This window comes from Perognathus longimembris, chromosome 15 (assembly GCF_023159225.1).
Source record: "Perognathus longimembris pacificus isolate PPM17 chromosome 15, ASM2315922v1, whole genome shotgun sequence".
NCBI classification, from domain to species: domain Eukaryota; kingdom Metazoa; phylum Chordata; class Mammalia; order Rodentia; family Heteromyidae; genus Perognathus; species Perognathus longimembris.
This window is the reverse complement of record NC_063175.1, coordinates 20,998,225-21,018,589: the sequence shown is the minus strand read 5'-3', so window position 1 is coordinate 21,018,589 and position 20,365 is coordinate 20,998,225. Positions and strand designations below refer to the sequence as shown.

At 39.4% G+C, this 20,365-nt stretch overlaps 1 protein-coding gene across 3 annotated transcripts in view; it reads left to right on the top strand.

Annotated features, from left to right (window-relative positions):
- Osbpl1a (oxysterol binding protein like 1A) overlaps window positions 1–20,365 on the top strand; it is a 206,796-nt gene that overhangs the window by 29,108 nt on the left and 157,323 nt on the right. For all 3 annotated transcript variants that reach the window (XR_007213389.1, XM_048363309.1, XM_048363310.1), the window contains exon 5: window positions 15,286–15,397. Coding sequence is in view for 2 of the 3 variants with exons in the window: in XM_048363309.1 (XP_048219266.1) it covers window positions 15,286–15,397 (112 nt within the window). In the remaining variant the exon portion in view is untranslated. The remainder of the gene's footprint in view (window positions 1–15,285; window positions 15,398–20,365) is intronic.

The following is a 20,365-nucleotide window of genomic DNA, read 5'->3' as shown; positions in this document are numbered from 1 at the left end:
AGTCCTGAGTTCGGTTCCACAGCACCACGCACCACATATATAGGAAATTGCCAGAAGTGGCGACGTGGCTCAAGTGGCAGAGTGCTAGCCTTGAGCACAAAGAAACCAGGGACAGTGTTCAGGCCCTGAGTCCAAGCCCCAGGACTGGCAAAAAAAAAAAAAAAAAAAAAGACTTCTGTAACTGAAAGCCTGCTGGTTAGTTATTGAGCTAAAACTATAGTTGTGAGCATCTTAGAGGTGTCCCTGTTTCCAAACTTTGCTTTTTCTTTTTTTTAAACTCATCTATAGCTGGAGCTTGGTTGAGTTAATGTTTTTCTATTACTCTATCTATACTAGCATGAGATATACTGAGTCCTGAATCTGTTTTCTTTTTTGTATACCTCTTTTTATGGATTTAGTAATTTCATGGGCTTTAATTAGTTTAATTCTTTTCCTTTTGACTTAACTAATAGTGAACTCCTTTACAAAGAGTTATATATAGAAAGAGTTATATATATATGCATACATATATAAAACGAATACAAAGTTAATATAAAGCTCCCAAGTTCTTAAACTGTAGACAAATATAACATGTAAGGATCACTTCTTGGAGCCTCTCTCATGGTCCCCTATGTCTTCTTGCTATCATTTGTTTTCTACTAAAGCTGTGCATATGGTTGTCTTTTTGGAGCTATGATGCTGTTCACTTTGCTACATTGGATTTTCTGTTTCCTGAATCCCACATCTGTCTTGCACAGTCTTCAGGAGCTTCCTGGAAAGGTTGCCTTCAAAATCAATTTGTTGATGGCTGGGGATATAGCCTAGTGGCAAGAGTGCCTGCCTTGGATACGCGAGGCCCTAGGTTCGATTCCCCAGCACCACATATACAGAAAACGGCCAGAAGCGGCGCTGTGGCTCAAGTGGCAGAGTGCTAGCCTTGAGCAAGAAAAGGCCAGGGACAGTGCTCAGGCCCTGAGTCCAAGGCCCAGGACTGGCCAAAAAAAAAAATCAATTTGTTTTGAGAATTCATGTATCTGAAAAGACCTCTTTGTGTTTGAGTAATAGTATGGAAGCATAAAGATTTTGAGTTTGGAAATTAATTTGCTTCAGAATTTTGAAGACATTTTGTCGGCTATTTTTCTAGCTTTCATTGTTGTGGAGAAGTCTGGGGTTATTCTGGTCCCTGGCCCCATGTGTGTAAACAGATTGTTTTTTTTGATCACTAGAAATATTTCTGTTGAAATTGGAATGACAGCAACTTCAGAAATGATATTGTGTTTCTGTTCTGTGAAAGGACAGGTATGTATTTCAGAGCAGCTGGCACATCCTTGAAATTCTCATGTGTTGTTTTATGTGTGGTTTTTACTGTGTCATCTAGTATGAGAGTTTCCAAATTCTAGGAATCAGGCTAGAGGGCAAAAAGGAACAACGACGTCTAAAAGAAAAAATTCTCTTCTAGAAGGTTCTTAGGAGTAATGACACTTTTGCTAAACCCCATTGCTAGAATAGTTACTTGTCTATCCTAACTAAAAGTGGTTGGCAGGAGGCCATATGCTCAGTTAAAACTGTTATTCTGTTCTTGGGCTGAGAAATGTGGCCTAGTGGTAGAATGCTTGCCTCGCATACATGAAGCCCTGGGTTGGATTCCCCAGCACCACATATGTAGAAAAAGGCAGAAGTGGCACTGTGGGGCTTAGGAGCTAGATTGCTAGCCTTGAGCAAAAAGAAGCCAGGGACAGTGCTCAGGCCCTGAGTCCCAAACCCCAGGACTGGCAAAAACAAAAAAATGTTATTCTATTCTAATAGTGGTAAGATGAATCTTCCCTTGCCATTAGTGTCATAAAATTTACTTTAAAATCTGAACTGGTTTTCTAATAATATAATAAATTACCATTAAGAATTAGTGAATCTACCCAGCAACTACAAAGCCCCAAGTTCAAACTCTAGTACCTCTCCCAAAGACTCAGTAGCTAAAGTCAACAATCCTTTATTTCTAGAGTCAGCATTCTGTGCTCAGTTCACACCAGACTGAAATCAAGTCAGCTGGGCTGTGTTCTCTTCTAGAGCTTGGTAACCAGTTGCCAGCACACACAGGATGTTGGCAGAGTCTGTAGCAGTGGGACTGAGGTCCTGTTTTTGGGAATTGTTTTCAGCTTGAATAAGCTATCCTCAGGTGGACTCTGACACATCCATCTCTTTGTCAGGAAGTATCCCATCCCTTTAGGGGGTTCAATCAATAGCTTCTGTCCAATTAGTAAAATATCCTTTTGTTAAAATCAGTTGTTCATGATAATGTGACCTGATGACTGAAGAAAAATCCATCATGTTTCTAATTTTGAGGATCATGTAGGATGAATACTAGAACTGGGGATCTTGGAGACTATTTAGGATTCTGTCTTTTTAACCTAGAAATTTCTATCCTTTGGTTTTGGAATAGTTTCTTTTTAAAAATCATTGGTTTTCTCTTTATGAAGTTCTGCGTACTCAGATAATTATTCTCTAGGCTCTCTGCTTTGCCTCTCTTTTTTCCCTTTTAATACTTCTTTTTGGGAGTATTTCTCCCATTTTTAAAAGATTTTTTAATTTATCTTCTAATATTTCTTTGATTGTCTTATTTCTGCTTTGAAATTTTTTTACACTGTGTCTTGCTACAATGGCCAGGCTGGCCTTGAACTTGTGATCCTTCTGCTATCTGCCTAGAGCTGGGATTATAGAAATGTGCCACCATGCCAAACTTATTCTGTTATTTTAAAGAACTTTCTAGTTTTAGTTGGGAGCAGTGGTGCAAGTCTATATTCCTAGCTACTTGGGAAGTAGAGATCAGGGGTTCAAGGCATGCCCAGGCAAAAAGAAGTTTGTGAGATTATCTCTCAAAGACTCATGGCAGCACCTGTTTATTATCCCAGTTATAGGGAAAGCATAATGGTTAGGCCCAGTGGAGTGTGCATCTATCTCATTCCTATTGACAAGTAGGTAGATTATTGCCAGGCCAGCTTGGGCACAAAGTGAAACCTTATTGTGAAAATAACCAATGTATAAAGGGGCTGGAGTTACAGCTCAAATAGTAGAATACCCAGCCTAGCAAGCATGAAGTCCTGAGTTCACTTCTCAGAACCACCAAATAAAGTGTTTTTGTTTTTAGTTTTAGTTTTGTTTGTATGTCCCTTTTTTTGGAGCATTCAATGGATTAATGAAGAAATCTTTTATTGAATTTGTTACGTTACAGTAATGTTAATAGGACAAGAACTATACTTTTTATGTTCTAGTTTCTTTCCAGTCTGTCTTGGTAGTTGTCTTTTATGCAAGTCACACCTCAAATCTCATATAAGAATGACACTTTTTTAAGCTTTTAGAAGGTCTATGAGAATTTATTGACTCTTTAAGATTCCATGTAGTGTTACTTTGTGTTATGGATTGTGACATACAATTGCGCCTTTTCTAGGTGTTTATTTTTTATTTTTATTTTTGTGCTGGCACTGGGACTTGAACTCAGAGCCTCTCACTCTTGATCAACTTTTTCCTTATAGCAGGTGGTCCACTACTTGAGCTGCACCTCGGTCCAACATTTTACTGGTTACGTAAAGATAAGTGTCTTGTGAATTTGTCCAGGTTAGCTCTGAACTGCAGTCCTCAGATCTCAGTCTTCTGAGTAGCTAGGATTACAGGCAGGATGCACTAGTTGTTGGTACCCCCAAGCCCCCATACTGAGGCTTGAATTCAGGCCTGAGCACTGTCGCTTAGCTTTTCCCCTTAAGGTTACTTACTACCACTTGTGCCACAGCTCTACATCTGGCTCTTTGGTGGTTAATTGGAGATAAGAGTTATAGACTTTTCTTTCCTGGGCTGGCTTTGAACTATAATCCTCAGATCTTAGCTTCTTGAGTGGCGAGGCTTACCAGGTGTGAGCTACTGATACATTGCTTTTTAAAAATATTTTTCATACAGTTGTTATTAATATGTATGTACTAGTTGTACAGGAGGAAGTTTGATTTTGTTATTTCCGTACATGTATATGATGTATCCTGATCCATTTAGTAAAGCTCCTCTATCACTTTTATCTCTCCTTTCCCTTTCTTTTTTTTTGCCAGTCCTGGGGCTTGGACTCAGGACCTGAGCACTGTCCTGGCTTCTTTTTGCTCAAGGCTAGCACTCTGTCACTTGAGCCAGTGACACTTCTGGCCATTTTCTATATATGTGGTGCTGGGGAGTTGAACACAGGGCTTCTTGTATACAAGGCAAGCACTCTTGCCACTAGGCCATATTCCCAGCCTCTCCTTCCCTTTCTTAAAACAATTTCAACAGGTTTTATTATGCTGTTTTCATGTATATGAAGCACTTTGAGCATATTCTCCCTTCTTTACCCTTTCTATTCTCCTTCTCCATTCCAATTGGTATCTACCTCTCAACAGAACCTTTTACATTCCTGCCATTCACTTTTTAAAGTTTATATGAACTGTGAAAAGGGTTTATATTGTGGTAAGTCACATTATACATTATCAGATTAAGTCCTGCTTAAATTTTAAATTTAAATTTTAAATTTAAAGTCTTACCTGAATATTATTATTGAATAGCTTTCTGTATTTCTTATGCCATCTTCCTACATAGATGCAGTGTATTTTGATATTCTGTGTCTATTGGTCTCTTTTCTTTTCCCCTTTCCCCTATCTTCCTAGTTTTACATATGCAGTCCTGATCTCTATACGTATGATGTATATGCGTCTGTATTTCCCTCCCTCCCTTCCCCCCTACCCACTCCCCTCCCTCCCTCCCTCCCTCCCTCCCTCCCTCCCTCCCTCCCTCCCTCCCTCCCTCCCTCCCTCCCTCCCTCCCTCCTTCCCTCCCTTCCTTCTTGCCAGTCCTGGGCTTGGAGTCAGGGCCTGAGAACTGTCCCTGGCTTCTTTTTGATCAAGCACTCTACCACTTGAGCCACAGTGCCACTTCTGGCTTTTTCTATATATGTGGTGCCGAGGAATTCAACCCAGGGCTTCATGCATGCTAGGCAAGCACTCTACCACTAGGCCATATTCCCAGCCCTAAATCTGTGGGATTCTTCTTTTTTTTTTTTTTTTTGCTAATCCTGGGGCTTGAACTCTTTTTGCCAGTCCTAGGCTTGGATTTAGGGCCCGGGCACTGTTCCTGAGCGTCATTTTGCTCAAGCTAGCACTCTACCACTTGAACCACAACACCACTTCTGGCCTTTTCTGTTTATGTGGTACTGAGGAATTGAACCCAGGGCTTCGTGCATGCTAGGCAAGCCCTCTACCACTGAGCCATATTCCCAGTCCAGTGTGTCTATATTTCTGTGTACATGTGTATCTTTTACATTTAGATTCTGTGAAAATGCATGAACCTGGCTTGTTCTGCTCACCATAATGTTCAGTTCTATCCATTTTTCTGCAACTGACATAATTTTTTTCTTTTTTTGGCCAGTCCTGGGGCTTGGACTCAGGGCCTGAGCACTGTCCCTGGCTTTCTTTTTGCTCAAGGCTAGCACTCTGCCGCTTGAGCCACAGCGCCACTTCTGGCCATTTTCTATATATGTGGTGCTGGGGAATTGAACCCAGGGTCTCATGTATACGAGGCAAGCTCTCTTGCCACTAGGCCATATCCCCAGTCCACAACTCACATAATTTTAATTCTTTATCCTTTCATCAGTTGAAGAACATCTAGACTGTGTCCATTGTTTAGCTATTGTAAATAGTGCTGCAGAAAATAGTGCTGTACAAGTGTCCCTCTTGTATCCTCACATATTCCTTGGCTATTAACCAAGAGTAGAGTAGTATCAGTGGATCACGTAGTAGTTCTATTTTTATTTTTTTGATAAACTTACATATTGCTTTCCATAATGATTTATACTAATTTACATTGCCACCAACAGTATCTAAAGAGTAAATATGCTGATTGGAATCAGAGTCAGGAGTATAATAAAAATAGAAACCAGGGTCTGTTCAGCCAAAATGCCAACACTTTTTCTATATAACAAGATGCTGCAGCTGTGTGGCTTAAGCAGAATCAAGCACAGAGGAAGGTATCCAGGAAGTATTCTGGGCTTAGAATATAAGCTCAAAGTAAAGCAGGTTTTGTTTCAAATCAGAAAATTAGCTGTAGCCACCAGTGTTTTCTGAGCAAGAGAGTTAAAAAAGCAAAGAGATAGTCCTTTTCCTGTATGTTTGCCAGTATTTTTTGTTTATGTTCTTGTTAACAGCCAGTGTTGTTGGAGAGTAAGTCTTAATGTTGTTTTCACTTCCATTTCCTTTATGGCCAGGGTTGTTGATCAGTTCTTCATGCATTTATTGTCCGTTTGTACTTTGAAAAATTGTCTGTTCAGTTACTTTGTCCATTCATTAATTAGTTTGTTGATTTTTTTCTTCTATATATTCTAGTTGTTAATCCTTTGTCTGATGTATATAAATGGCTACAGTTTTATCCCATTCTTTTGGCTGTCATTCTGAATGACTGCTTTGCTATTCAGAAGTTACATTTTTAGTTTGATACAATTCCATTTGTCAATTGTGCTCTATTGGCATTCTATTCAAGAAGTTACTGCCTGTGCCTACATGTTCTAGTATTTCCCCTATTTTCTTGTGGTAGTTTCAAAATTTCAAGTTTTACATTAAGGACTTAGATCCACTTTGAATTGATATTAGTACAGTGTGAAAGGGATCTAGTTTCAGTTTAAAAAAATTGATTATGGGGCTTGAATTCAGGGTCTGGGCTCTTGTCACTGAGCCTCTTTGTACTCAAGGCTACTGCTTTACCACTTGAGCCACAGCTCCATTTCCATTGTTTTTCTTTTTGACAGTCCTGGGGCTTGAACTCAGGGCCTGAGCACCGTCCTTGGCTTCTTTTTGCTCAGGAATAGCACTCTGCCACTTGAGCCACAGCGCCACTTGTGGTCATTTCATGTATATATGGTACTGGGGAATCTAACCCAGGGCTTTATCTATAGGAGGCAAGCACTCTTGCCACTAGGCCTTATCCCCAGCCCCTATTCTTAGATTCTTAAAAAATACTTTTGCCAAAAATCAGCTGGCTGTAACTGTGTGGGCTTACTTCCAGATATTTTATTCCATTGTTCTGCAGATCTGTTTTGATGTTGTATCATGCTGTTTTTGTTATTAATCTGTAGTATAGTTTGAAGTCAGGTATTGTGATATTTCCAGTGTTCTTTTAGCTCAGAATAGCTTTGGTATTTGAGGTCTTTTGTGCTTCCAGATGAACTTCAGGATTGAGCTTTTTTTTTTTTCCCCTACCTTCCTCATCCCTAAGTCCCTTGGTAACTACTCTTCTGCTCATAGAGTCTATGAGTATGCATTTGCCTAATGTGTGGTCTTCTGTGTTTTGCTTATTTCTCTCAGTATTATCTCAAAATATAAGATGTTTACATTTTGGCATACAGTAGTATAGTACTTCTATGTATGGGCATGATAGGGATTACATTTAACATATAGATTGTTTTTGGTAGAACCATTTTCATAATACTGATTCTGCTAATCCATGAACAACAGGAGACTTTCTATGTGTTTTCTTTTTCATTTCTTTCTTTAGTTTTCTATAAAACTGTATTTGTACCTTTTTCAGAATGTTTTCTTATATGTGTATATAACACATATTTTTTTTTAACCTCTTGGCCGCAGTTTCTGTATCATTAAAAATGGTATAATAGTTTATATCTTGGACTCTTTGTAAAGATATAGATGAGTGAAACTCCTAGAACAGTGTTGATTCATAGTAACATTAATTAAATACTGGATAAAAAACTGGATAATATGTTTCATTTGTTTATTAAATTTTAGGTGTTGTGTATTTCATTTGTTTAGAAATTGTTTTAAGTATTGAATCTGTCCTTTGATTTGGCTGTAACTGATTTTTCTCAGGAAATTGATCAGTATTTTTAAAGTAGACACAGTTCTGTTGGCATTTCTCAACAAATTTTGAATGTCAGAGAGGACTGTATTTGCCAACATTGAGGAATTATATTTCTATGTATGAGGATAGTGAATAGAATATGCTTTTTTGTTTGTTTGTTTGTTTTGCCCGTCCTGTGGCTTGAACTCAGGGCCTGAGCACTGCCCCTGGCTTCTTCCCGCTCAAGGCTAGCACTCTACCTCTTGAGCCATAGAACCACTTTTGGCTTTTTCTAGATATGCCGTGCTGAAGAATCTAACTCAGGGCTTCATGTATATGAGGCAAGCACTCTATCACTAGGCCATATTCCCAGCTCCCGAGAATATGCTTTTAAATAACTAGTTTTTTGAAAAAGTAACCATTTTGGTAAGTGTATTTTAAATACACTTTTTGTAGCATATTTGCCTAATTAAATAAAAATTGATATTCTTAGAATTGTGTTAAACATACAACTCATTTAGTTTTTTTTCAGTATCTCCTTATGTTCTCTGCGTTCAAAAAGTATAATTTGCAGAATTTTTTTTAACTTTGAAACTTGTATTATTAAATTAAAAGAATTAGAACTTAATGTAGCAGTTTTTGTTAATGTAGTTGTTAGGGAAAATCCTTAAAAATGAACATGGGAATGGTCATGCATTATTCAAAACAGCCCAAAGGAGAGACAGCCTAAATGTTTTATTAATAAGTGAATAAGTAAAATGTGGTGTATCTATACAATGGAATATTATTCAGCCATATAAAAGAAAGATGTACTGTATGATGTAGGCTAAAATGTAAACAAATGTTGAGCATGCTGAGTAAAGGAAATCACACAAGCCCACATATTGTATAGTTCCCTTGTACAAATGTCCAGAATAGGAACATCCATAGGGACTGACAGTTGCTAGGAATAATAAGTGGTTGCTAAAGCACTTGCAGACAAGGGAAGGAATAGAGAATGATTGTGAATAGATCTGGTTTCTTCCCAGGGCTGATGAAAATACCCTAAAATTAGATAATGGTGATTATTGTATTATTCTGTACTGGAAGCCACAGAAATGTATACTTTACCAAGCTGAAATTTATGTTAATGAATTATATCTTAATAAAGTTGCTTAAAAAGGGACTTTCCACCTTTTAACCTAAGATGAATTGTGTGCTAATGGCAGTAGCATAATGGTACAATAAAGGAATGATTTGACAGCTTACTCAGCAGAAGGCCTTAGTGCATTTTGAGGGCATGACTCATGGCTGTATGAACTTTCCTCTAACGATTGTGTGTGTGTTAACCTTACTTGGTGGCATCTACTTAACAAAAGAAAAAATAGTGTCTTTATCAAACATGTCTTTCTAGTGACAAATTGGTCAAAATGCTGTCTTGGACAGGAGTATTTTAAGCAAGTTATATTTAGGAATACTAAAAAATAAGTACTGTTGCAAATGCATTGGGTCAGCAGCAAGCCAAACAGACTATATCTCTTCCTTCACAAGTGGGAATCTAAACACTCACCAAAGTATTGCGGGGGTGGTATCTAAATGCTACTTTACATTGAGTAGTTAAGTCTTCTCTAAGACAAGTAGGAGCTTGTTTCATTTGTTTCTGGAAAGAGGTCATGGAGTGTGTCTACATGCCCTCCTTTCCTTTAGCTATTTATTTGTCCATCTCTGTGTTGTAGTTTGAACCTAGGGTCTCCACATGTTAGGCACATATTAATCACTCTTGTACTTGCACCATGCTCCCAGTCCTTTTGTTCTTGTATTTTACTTTTTTTTTTTTTTTTTGGCCAGTCCTGGGCCTTGGAATCAGGGTCTGAGCACTGTCCCTGGCTTCCTTTTGCTCAAGGCTAGCACTCTGCCACTTGAGCCACAGCACCACTTCTGGCCGTTTTCTGTATATGTGGTGCTGGGGAATCGAACCCAGGGCCTCATGTATACGAGGCAAGCTCTCTTGCCACTGGGCCATATCCCCAGCCCCTTGTATTTTACTTTTGAGACAAGGTCTCATCTCTTATTTTTCCTGGCTGGGCTTCAACTTGAGATCCTCCTGCATTTGCCTCAAATATTGGAGATTGTAGGCATTTACTACCATACCCTACTCATTCTTTAGCTTCCTTGGAACCACTTGTCAACTGGTTCTTAGCTCCACCAGTTAACTGGATTTTTTTTTTCCCCAGGGGAGAAGGGCAGTGGGACAATTATAGTTGGTTTACTAAGTATGAATTTCTTTTTTCATATTCTATTATAACTACCCTTTTTATTGTTATTAAATAGTTGTATACAAGGGTCACAATTCTATATGTCATTACGAGTGTAATGCTTCTTACACTTACACTTTTTTTTCTGGGAGGAGGCTCTGCACATTTTTTTTCCCTTTTATTCTTTTTTTACTTTTTTTCTCTCAACCTGCACTGTAAGTGTTTCTCTAATTTGTTTGTTTGTTTTCTTGCTTGTGGGGCTTGAACTCAGGGCCTAGGCACTGTCCCTGAGCTCTTTGCTCAGGGCTGGTGCTCTAACACTTTGAGCCACAGCCCCACTTCTGGATTTTGAGTGGCTAATTGGAGGTAAGAGTCTCGGACTTCCTTGCCTGGGCTGGCTTTGAACCCCAATTTAGGATTTCAGCCTCTTTAGTAGCTAGAATTACAGGCTACACTTACCTCTTCAGTAGCTAGGATTCCAGGTTTTTGTTTGTTTTTAACCTTCTTTTATGTCTGGAAACTTTTTCTTCAATGTACTCCTATGGCTTTGTTTTTTCTTCTAGAGGGTTATTTGGAATTTATAATCTCACAGATAACAGATACTTGTTCATATTTTCTGTAGTCATCCAGACCCCTGTTTACCTGCATGTTGGATGACTAGCTGCCTCCCATTTCTTTTCAATCCCATGTATGTATGTATCTGTTTCCTGTGAGCTGCTCTTTGAAAATTTTCACTGTAAATCTTTCTACTGTCTTCACTTGGGAACATAGCCATCGTTTTTTACCTAGACTTCGGTGTAACTCAGTTGGCTTCTGGAGTCAGTTCTGTTTTATACATAGTGTTCCAGTGAGCATCCTAATGCAGCTCCTACTTTATGAGAACCTTCTCTTTTTCAAATCTCTCACTTCCCTTTGTTGTTAGGGATGGAATCTATTCCCACTCTCACTTCAGTATTTGATCTCTAGGAGTGTACGCTCTATAGGGCCTTTTAATACCACGCACACACACACACACACACACATATACACACGTATGTTAAATGAATTATTAATGAAAAGAATACGGAAAGATACTGGCAGATATCAGTGAATGGCAGGAGATCCTGATGAGGGAAGAGTACATGAAGTTAGACTTTCTTAAAGCACCAGAGACCCTTCAAGATTAGATAACAACTCCAGACTTTTGTGGGCACAGTGACTTATACCTATAATCCTAGGTACTCAAGAGATCAAGAGGATCATGGTTCAAAAATTTTGGGAAACCCTATCTCAACCCTATAGTCTGTCAACCCAGCTACATGTGATGCTTAGATAGGATCTTGTTCAGGCCAGCTGGTACAAGTGCAGGATTCCCCAAATAACAAAGCAAAAAGGGATGGAGACATGGCTTAAGTGGCAGAGCTCACATCTAGCAAATATAGACCCTGAGTTCAAACCTTCAATACTGCAATAAACAAAGTAAAACCAAACCTAAAACCAAACAAACAAAAACTGTGCAGCTCTTGGGGGATAATGATGGGAAAGATGATATCTGTTTTGTATCTATACAAGTGTTAAAGAATTTAGGATGGCTATTTATTGGGTGTAGAGAAACTCCACTGGACTGAAAGGAAACATTTTTTAAAACTTACAGTGGCTAGTTGGGTTTTTTTTAAACAATCTGAATATCTTCTATCAATGGAGACATTAAAAAATAGGCAGTAACCTATCTCTCCTGGGCATCTCACTGATGTTTTGGGGATAGATATCCATGTACCAGTCCCTTAAAGTGCTTTCTGATTTTCTAATTCTGATTCCGTGCATAACAGCCTATTCAAATTCCACTACTCCATTTTGAGAGCTTGCAATCCTCACTACTTGGGATTAAAAAAAAAATTTCCTGCTCTTGGGGCTTGAACTCAGGGCCTGGATACTGTCCCTGAGATTAATTTTGCTCAACACTGGCACTCTACTACTCGAGCCACAGCTCTACTTCTGCTTTTTGGTTGTTAAGTGGAGATAGAGTTTCATGGACTTTCCTGCCCAGGCTGGCTTTAAGCCTTGATCCCTGTATCTGTTTTCTGAGTAGCTAGGATTACAGATATGAGGCACTGGTGCCTAGTTTACTCCTTGGGATTCCTTTTTTTTTTTTTTCTTTGGCCAGTCCTGGGCCTTGGACTCAGGGCCTGAGCACCATCCCTGGCTTCTTCCCGCTCAAGGCTAGCACTCTGCCACCTGAGCCACAGCACCCCTTCTGGCCGTTTTCCATATATGTGGTGCTGGGGAATCGAACCGAGAGCTTCATGTGTAGGAGGCAAGCACTCTTGCCACTAGGCCATATTCCCAGCCCCTCCTTGGGATTCTTAAATCAGGTGTGGCTGGACTGTACTCCTATAGTTTCTGGTGCAGTCAGTCTGAGATGGACCTCAGGACCCATTTCCTTTTCAGATTGTCAGTTGTTATCTTTACCAGTTATATAAAACTGGGTCGGCTTTTTATTGTTGAATTAATATTTTTATATAATTGATATAAATCTCTTATGGGATGCATTTTTTATTGTTTTTTAACCATTTTGTTGTCTGACATGAAATATTTTACAAAGTCTGAAAATACTTTTGGCAGAACTGTTACCTTTAAAATCATGGGAAATGCTAAGGCAGTTTATAAGTTTATTAAAATATTAGATTTTTTAAATCACTTCTCTGCTTTAAAATTGTGGTATTATGGGGGCTTGGATATAGCTTAGTAGTGCTTGTTTTGTGTTTTACTAGACCCTGAGTTTATTTAGCAGAAATGCAAGGAAAAAGCTGGTCGTACATATTATTGAATACTATTCAGCCATAAAATGTGTTTGCAAACATTAATTATATTAGAAGGTATGTAGTAGGTGAATTTAGAGCAATTATATCATATAGGTAAAATTATGTTCAAAAGAATCTTAAACTTGAACTAGTACAGTGGCAAGTCCCTGTTGTCCCAGCCACTCAATAGGCTGAGGCGGAACAGTAACTTGAGCCTAGGATTTTGGGGCCAACCTGACGATTATAGGAAGACTCTCTTAAAACACAAAAATTCAAACTTACATCGCCAGGTGCTGGTGGCTCATACTTGTAATTGTCTGGTTATTCAGGAGGCTGAGATCTGGAGGATTTTGGCTCAAAACCAGCCCATGAAGAAAAGTTTGTGGAACTACATATCCAAAACTAGCAACAGAAATGCAGGTTGGGCATGTAGTTTAAATACTAGTGTGCCAGTCATTGAGTAAAGCAGCTAGTCAAACAGGCTAAAGCCCTGTGTTCAAATCCCCATACCCAACCTCCCCATCAAAAAAAGTAAAAATAAAAGTAATACTCCAAAATACATATGGTTAAGACTAGGTTAATTAGGATATTTATCCCTTCCTCCCTTTTTGTATGTATAGGTCTTTTTGTTATTGTTCTGGTCCTGGGGGCTTGAGTTCAGGGCTTAAGTACTACTCTTGAGCTTTTGTGCTTAAGGCTAGAGCACTTGAGCCACAGCTCGACTTCCATCTTTTTGGTGGTTAATTGGAGATTAGAGTCTCATAGATTTTCCTGCCTGGGCTGGCTTCAAACTGTGATCTTCAGATCTCACCACTTGAGTAGTGAGGATTACAGGTGTAAGCCACCAGCACCCATAGGGGTTTGTACTTTATAGATGCCATTTATGAATTTTAACTGATACTATTTGTAAAAGAGTACAGAAAATTGTATGGCCTAAAGAAGCACTAAAACTACGGAGACAGCCTGACAGGACATTACTTTTGTATCACAGATACCATCAGCACTTACTATAAAGCTAAAAAACAAGTGCTGGCATCTTTCCCCTCCAACTGAGCAGCGTACATTTCTGATAAAATAACATCAAATTTCTATCATCTATTTTTTCTTCCATTTTTACTGTCTTAAAGTTGTGTAACTGAGCCAGTAGAACAGGGTGAGTGATAATGGACTTAGGCACATTACCCGTCATTTAGAAGTTTGTAAAGGAGCAATTAGTCACTTAAAAGATTAAGGATATTTTTGTTTGGCTGGGCATCTATGGCTCACATCTGTAATTGCAACTACTCTGGAGGCTGGGATATGAGAATAGTGGTTTGAAGCCACCCAGGCAGGAAAGTTAAACATTTAATTCCAGTTAACCACCAAAAAGCCAGGAGTGAAGCTGTGGCTCAAGTCAGAGACATATACCAAACCCTGAGTTTAACCCTAGGACCAGCATATAAAAAACTATTCTTTGAATATTGACTTTAGGAGATTGTTTCATTGAATTCTTTCTATAGTGGTATATCCCATCCAGCTTTTTTTTTTTTTTTTTTTTTTTTTTTTTTTTGCTATACCCAGTTTGAACTCAGGACCTCAAGTTTGCCTTAGCTGATGCTGTACCACTTGAGCCACACCTCCAGCCCTGATTTTTGCTGGTTATTTTAGAGATGGAGTCTAGTGAACTTTTCTGCCCAGATGGCCTTGAGCTGTGATCTTCTAGACCTCATCCTCCCAAGTAGCTAGAATCACAAGTTTATGAACCCCTGGTGCCAAATAACTTAAAAGCCAACTACAGAAGTTGGCTGTGGACTGGTCACGAATTGGCTATTGTTTTGGCTGTTATTAGTTACTAGTCAAATGAGTTGAATCGTATATTGTAGTGTTGTAGGGAGTACAGCTGGCTCCATCTTGATTAGGGAAACATAGTAGGAATTGTTGGGGGGAGTAGAGCTCACTCCATCTTGATTATTAGGTCAACCTGACCCCAAAATTCTGATTCTGTAAGTGGCTTGCTTAACTTGTTTGTTGCTTGCTCTACCCCCTGCGTCAACCCCCTACATCTGTGCTACACTTTTTCCTTTATAAATCCCAGCTTAGTTAGTTGTCACAGTGTCAGTGCCGAGTCTGCACTGTGTCCCTGGCTGGTGGTCAGCCCGCTTTTCACTGTTGCAGTTTCATCTCCCGAGTTTTCAGCTCCTGAGTCTGTGCTGCATCCGTGGGAGGTCACTTTGCTTCCCCAATAAATCCATCTTTTTGCTTGAGACTGTCTCTGAGTGGTGGACTCTTGGAGGGATGTGGAATCTCCTCCCTTGAACCCTGTAACAGTAGCATAATGGACATGATATACTCTTACATAGTTCTTTTTTCTGTTGTAGACACTAGCAATTAGTTATATTGAAAAGAGTATCATACAATAAATCTTAACCTAACAATAGCTAAAAATAATTTGTCTTTTTGTTTAGGAGTTGGTAATGCTTCTCTTAGAATATAATGCTGATACTACCGTGGTAAATGGGAATGGACAGACAGCAAAAGAAGTTTCTCATGACAAAGAAATCAGAAACATGCTTGAAGGTAAATATTATGGATCTTAATGTAAATACTGTTTAATTATATCCAAGGTCCAGTAGAAATTTAAAGACATGAGGAAATGTGGCTAAACTGATAAGCATGACATTGCAGGAATACACAGAAATGCAAGACCAGAGAATATTTAAAAGATGTAGCTATTGAGGCATCATTTGATATCTGGCTGACTCCATTGAAGACTTCATCATAGTATAACAGGCAGCAGCAATTTCTGGATCCATGGATTTCACTGTTGTGAATGTAATGGAGTTCCCCCCCACGGGAGGGGACCACAATGTATGTGAGGGGGAATCCCCCATCCCTTCAAGAGTCCACTACTCAGAGACAGTCTCAAGTAAAAAGATGAATTTATTGGGGAAGTAAAAAGTAAACTGACGGGCCAGGGCCGCAGCCCAGACTCGGGATCTGGAACTGTGACTAAAAGCAGGCTGGCTGGCTGGCTGGCCAGGGTTGCAGCCCAGACTCAGGAGCTGGGACCGTGTGCTCCAGGCCACACTTGGGGTCAGGTTATAAAGGCAAATACCACATGGTCAAGTCTGCCACACACAGGTGGCCAAGGAGGTTACAACACTTACAGAGCATGCCATGTCACACACAGGTGGCCAATGGAGTTACAATCTACCTCATGGCAACTGTTTGACCCAACCTATCATTTTAGTTAGACTTGGTGCACGGATTTGGCGGGGCTCACATGATGCAGGCGGATATGCCTACTTGTGGGAGGGCACAGGTTTAACCTTGAAGTTCCACTACTCAAGTGGTCAAGCAGTGTACACAGTCTTATCACAGTGAAGCGTAACTTCCCTGGATAGGGTGGGGAGATCTTGTGATGATGGTCAGCTTCTACTCTCTTTAACAAATTTGGGATGGAGTAATTCTGACACTCCTCAGCAGCCAATGATGATGCTGGCCAGATCTGACCTCCATTTTACAGATTTTATTGATATTGATATGTTAACTTTATTGATATTGGTATGTCGGTTTTATTGATGTGATTATATGTTGATTTTATGATGTTTATTATATTTAATTTCCTGTTGATTATGACAATGTAGTTTTATATTTAAAGGGTGTTGATTTTGTTATTTTAACTAGTACTTTTATTTATGTAAAAACTAAGGTCCTCTTTTTGACTATTTTCCAAATGATCTTCAGAACTGAACATTTAAAAAAAATTTTTTTGTTTTTGGTAGCCCTGGAGCTTGAACTCAGGGCTTGGATGCTGTCCTGAGCTCTTTTGCCCAAGGGTAGGGATTTACATTTTGCATTCAGACATTTCAAAAGGGGAGTTAATTTGAGGTAAATTCTTTGTCAAGGGAACAAGCAAATCACATAATATCTTTTATCGGGCACTCATGTTTTAAGACACATAGAACTTATTAGTGGTGGTCTCTGTCTCTCAATATGTTGTAGTCTAATTAAGAGTATGAAGTAATTTTTTTATTCTATCCTATCTTTTAAATTTATTTTTTTTTTGCCAGTTTTGAGGCTTGAACTCTGGGCCTAGGAATTGTCCTTTAGCTCCTTTTGCCCAAGGCTAGCACTCTACCACTACAGCCACAGGACCACTTCTGCCTTTTTCTGTGATTTAATTGGAAATAGAGTCTCACAGACTTTCCTGCCCCAGACTGAGAACCAGGATTATCAGTTCTCAGTCTCCTCAGTAGATGGGATTACAGGCATGAGCCACTGTCACCTGGATTGCCCTGTCTTTTAATGTATTGAAATGAGAACTCAGAACTGAGGTGTTGTGACAGACTGGAATGTTAGGCTAGTCTGACAAGTTGACATTTAATAAGGGCAATTGCAAAGAAATGCTCTGAGCTCTTGCAAAACCTAAGGTGTATAAGGTTAGGCTTATTTTATGGCTAATGCAATTTGTCAGCTCGTGATTTTGGTCTGGGAAACAGACTCTATTGAGTGATTCTTTCTGATGAGATCACCTTATCCCAATGCAGTACTGTTGCAACCTGCCACATGCCCCTTAATCTACTGAGACCAGGAGCAACACAATAACGGAAACCTGGCCGTGGACCTGAGGTTTGGGGTGCCAAGGGACCTGTAGTCTTCCTTCAGCTTCAGATCCCAAGGTTCCATTAACCAAGGTTTTTATTGCTCTTGTGCAAGGAACTAAGGTACAAACTAAAACATGTGACAATATTTTGTATACAAGTGGTAGGTGACCTTCTTATTCTTGGAAGGCATGCTAAACTGTTAGCATCTTACCATTTGCATAAACCTAAGTCTACCCTCAGGCACCCACACAGTTTGGGGTAGAGTTAGCCCACACCCATGATAAAAGTCTCAGCTCCCTTTAAGCCTGGACTCAATGACCTTTCCAGGAAACTTTCAGTGTTCTCAGAGTTCTGGAAGGAAGCCGTCCATCCTCCCAATCCTTGGATTGTGTGTGTGTGTGGCAGGGGGAGGGGGTGGGGGGTGGTACGTGTGTCTCATAGCTTAGATTTTCTGACTCTCACGGTACCTACCATTTGTGGATAGAGCATTAACTTGTTGGTGGATTATAGGAAGTTCATTTAACAGCCCACCAAGACCACAGATAGTTCAAAAATAAGATCATAGGGACAATGCACAAAGAAGTAGGTATAGTTACCTACAAAGAGATTACTCATATCTGGAGAAATGGTATTTGGGATGGTTTTATTTGGGGTACAATTGCAGCAATCAGTGGTTTAGTCTGTGGAGTACCATGGGCTTGATTTTTGAGTACAATGTGCTGACACAATGGTAACTTAAAGGGTATATTGAGTCTCTTGATTGGTATTCTCAGGTACTAGAAAGGAATACTTACTTTCTTTTTTTTTTTTTTTTGGCCAGGCCTGGTCTTGGACTCAGGGCCTGAGCACTGTCCCTGGCTTTCTTTTTGCTCAAGGCTAGTACTCTGCCACTTGAGCCACAGCGCCACTTCTGGCCGTTTTCTATATATGTGGTGCTGGGGAATTGAACTCAGGGCTTCATGTATATGAGGCAAGCATTCTTGCCACTAGGCCATATTCCCAGCCCTGGAATACTTTCTTTCTGTGCATCATATTTGCTTTTCACTGGCTGGTCAGCAGTCTTTTTTCAGTGTCCTAAATGACATGCAGGAAGGGCTCAAGAGTATATGCAGGATTTTCAAGAATCTCTGTCCATTTTCCTCATTTCATGAGCATGGAAGCTCTAAGTGATACCTTTTATTTCCCTTCCATGAAGTCTGGTACAAATACTGTTGTGTATTATTTGATTATCTTTTTTAAAATCAAATATACTTTGTGTTGGACATTGTCATAAGTGCCGGTGATAAGGACACCTGACTTCAAGAATGGTATGGGAGTAAATTACAGCTTAATACATACATAGGGGTGAGTATAATAGGGTAAGAGTGTAATAGTTCAGTGGCCATAGCCAGCGAAAGGACAAATTGAAGAGAGTGATTCCTAGCAACAGAAGTAGTACACTGAGCCTATCTAGAGGAGAGACTGTGTCTGTGTATGGAAATAAAATGTGAGAACAGAAGATTAAATGTAGCAAGATTAGTCATTTCTTAAGATAAACTAGTTCCAGCCATTCCTATATTCAGTGGATAGGCATCCTATAGTTGAAATGTGATGGCTTGCATAATGTTTCCATTGATTTGGCACACAGTAATTACTAACTATAGTTACTGTTCATCTGCTTCCTCACTAGCTTGGCTCCCCACCCTGCTTCTCTTATCATTATTTGACTTAGGCCAGAGAGAACATTAGATGAATGTGTTTCTTTGTAGCCTTTTCATAGGATATTGTACACGTGTACTAAGTTGGATTACCAAGACCTTGTATAAAAATTGCATCTTTTTTTTAAAAAAACTAAATCAGAATTCAAGTCTAGCAGAGGTGAAATTTTATTGATGTATTCCACTCTTAAGTAAGATTGCAAGCTGTTCTTAACAAGATTTTTAGAAGCAGTGGTAGTGATAAAAGCTCTGGCTCTCAATGGGCTTTGGAAACAGCCTGCTCCAGTTCAAATCCCTTCACTTTTTGAATTTGGTTATGTTCTTTAACCTCCTGATGCCATAGCTGTCTTTGTTTAGAAAATGAGGATAATACCTACCTCAGAATATAGAATAGTTAATACTTAAAAAAAAGATATTTTCAATAGCACTAGGCACATGTACATGCCACACTATTTGTTAAATGTGGTATTAGAGTGTGAGCTCTATGACTTGTGCTTGCTGGATAAGCCTTTTGCCTTTTGAGCCACACCTTTTGCCTTTCTGCTTTTTAGATTTTTTTATTAGATGGTGTTATGTTTATGCCAGACACAGGCTGGACCTCAGTTCATTAGCCTACTGTCTTGTACATAGTTAGGACCACAGGCATGTGCCACCATGTATAGCTTATTAGTTGAGATAGTCTTGCCATCTTTTGCCTAGGATGGCCAAACTTTGTCATGATCTCTGCCTCTTCAGTACTTTGTATCACATGCGTGAGCTTAAATATATTTTATATTCTTATGTTGGTATATGTAAGTATATTGATATCTATCTGCATATATTTACATGGTTTGTTCATCTTCCTACTAGTTGCTGTTTCTTTTTTTTCTTTTTGGCCAGTCCTGGGGCTTGGACTCAGGGCCTGAGCACTGTCCCTGGCTTCTCTTTGCTCAAGGCTAGCACTCTGCCACTTGAGCCACAGTGCCACTTCTGGCCGTTTTCTGTATATGTGGTGCTGGGGAATCGAACCCAGGGCCTCATGCATATGAGGCAAGCACTCTTGCCACTTGGCCATATCCCCAGCCCCTAGTTGCTGTTTCTTATTGATATTTGCTTCCCATTATAAGGTTCTGAAATATATGAACCATGTTTATCTTCCTTTCCAGGGCATATACGTAATAGTATTTTACTATTTAAAAGTAATTTATGATTATTTTGATTATTATTATGGTAAGTAAAATACCTAATGCTCTCTGAATTGA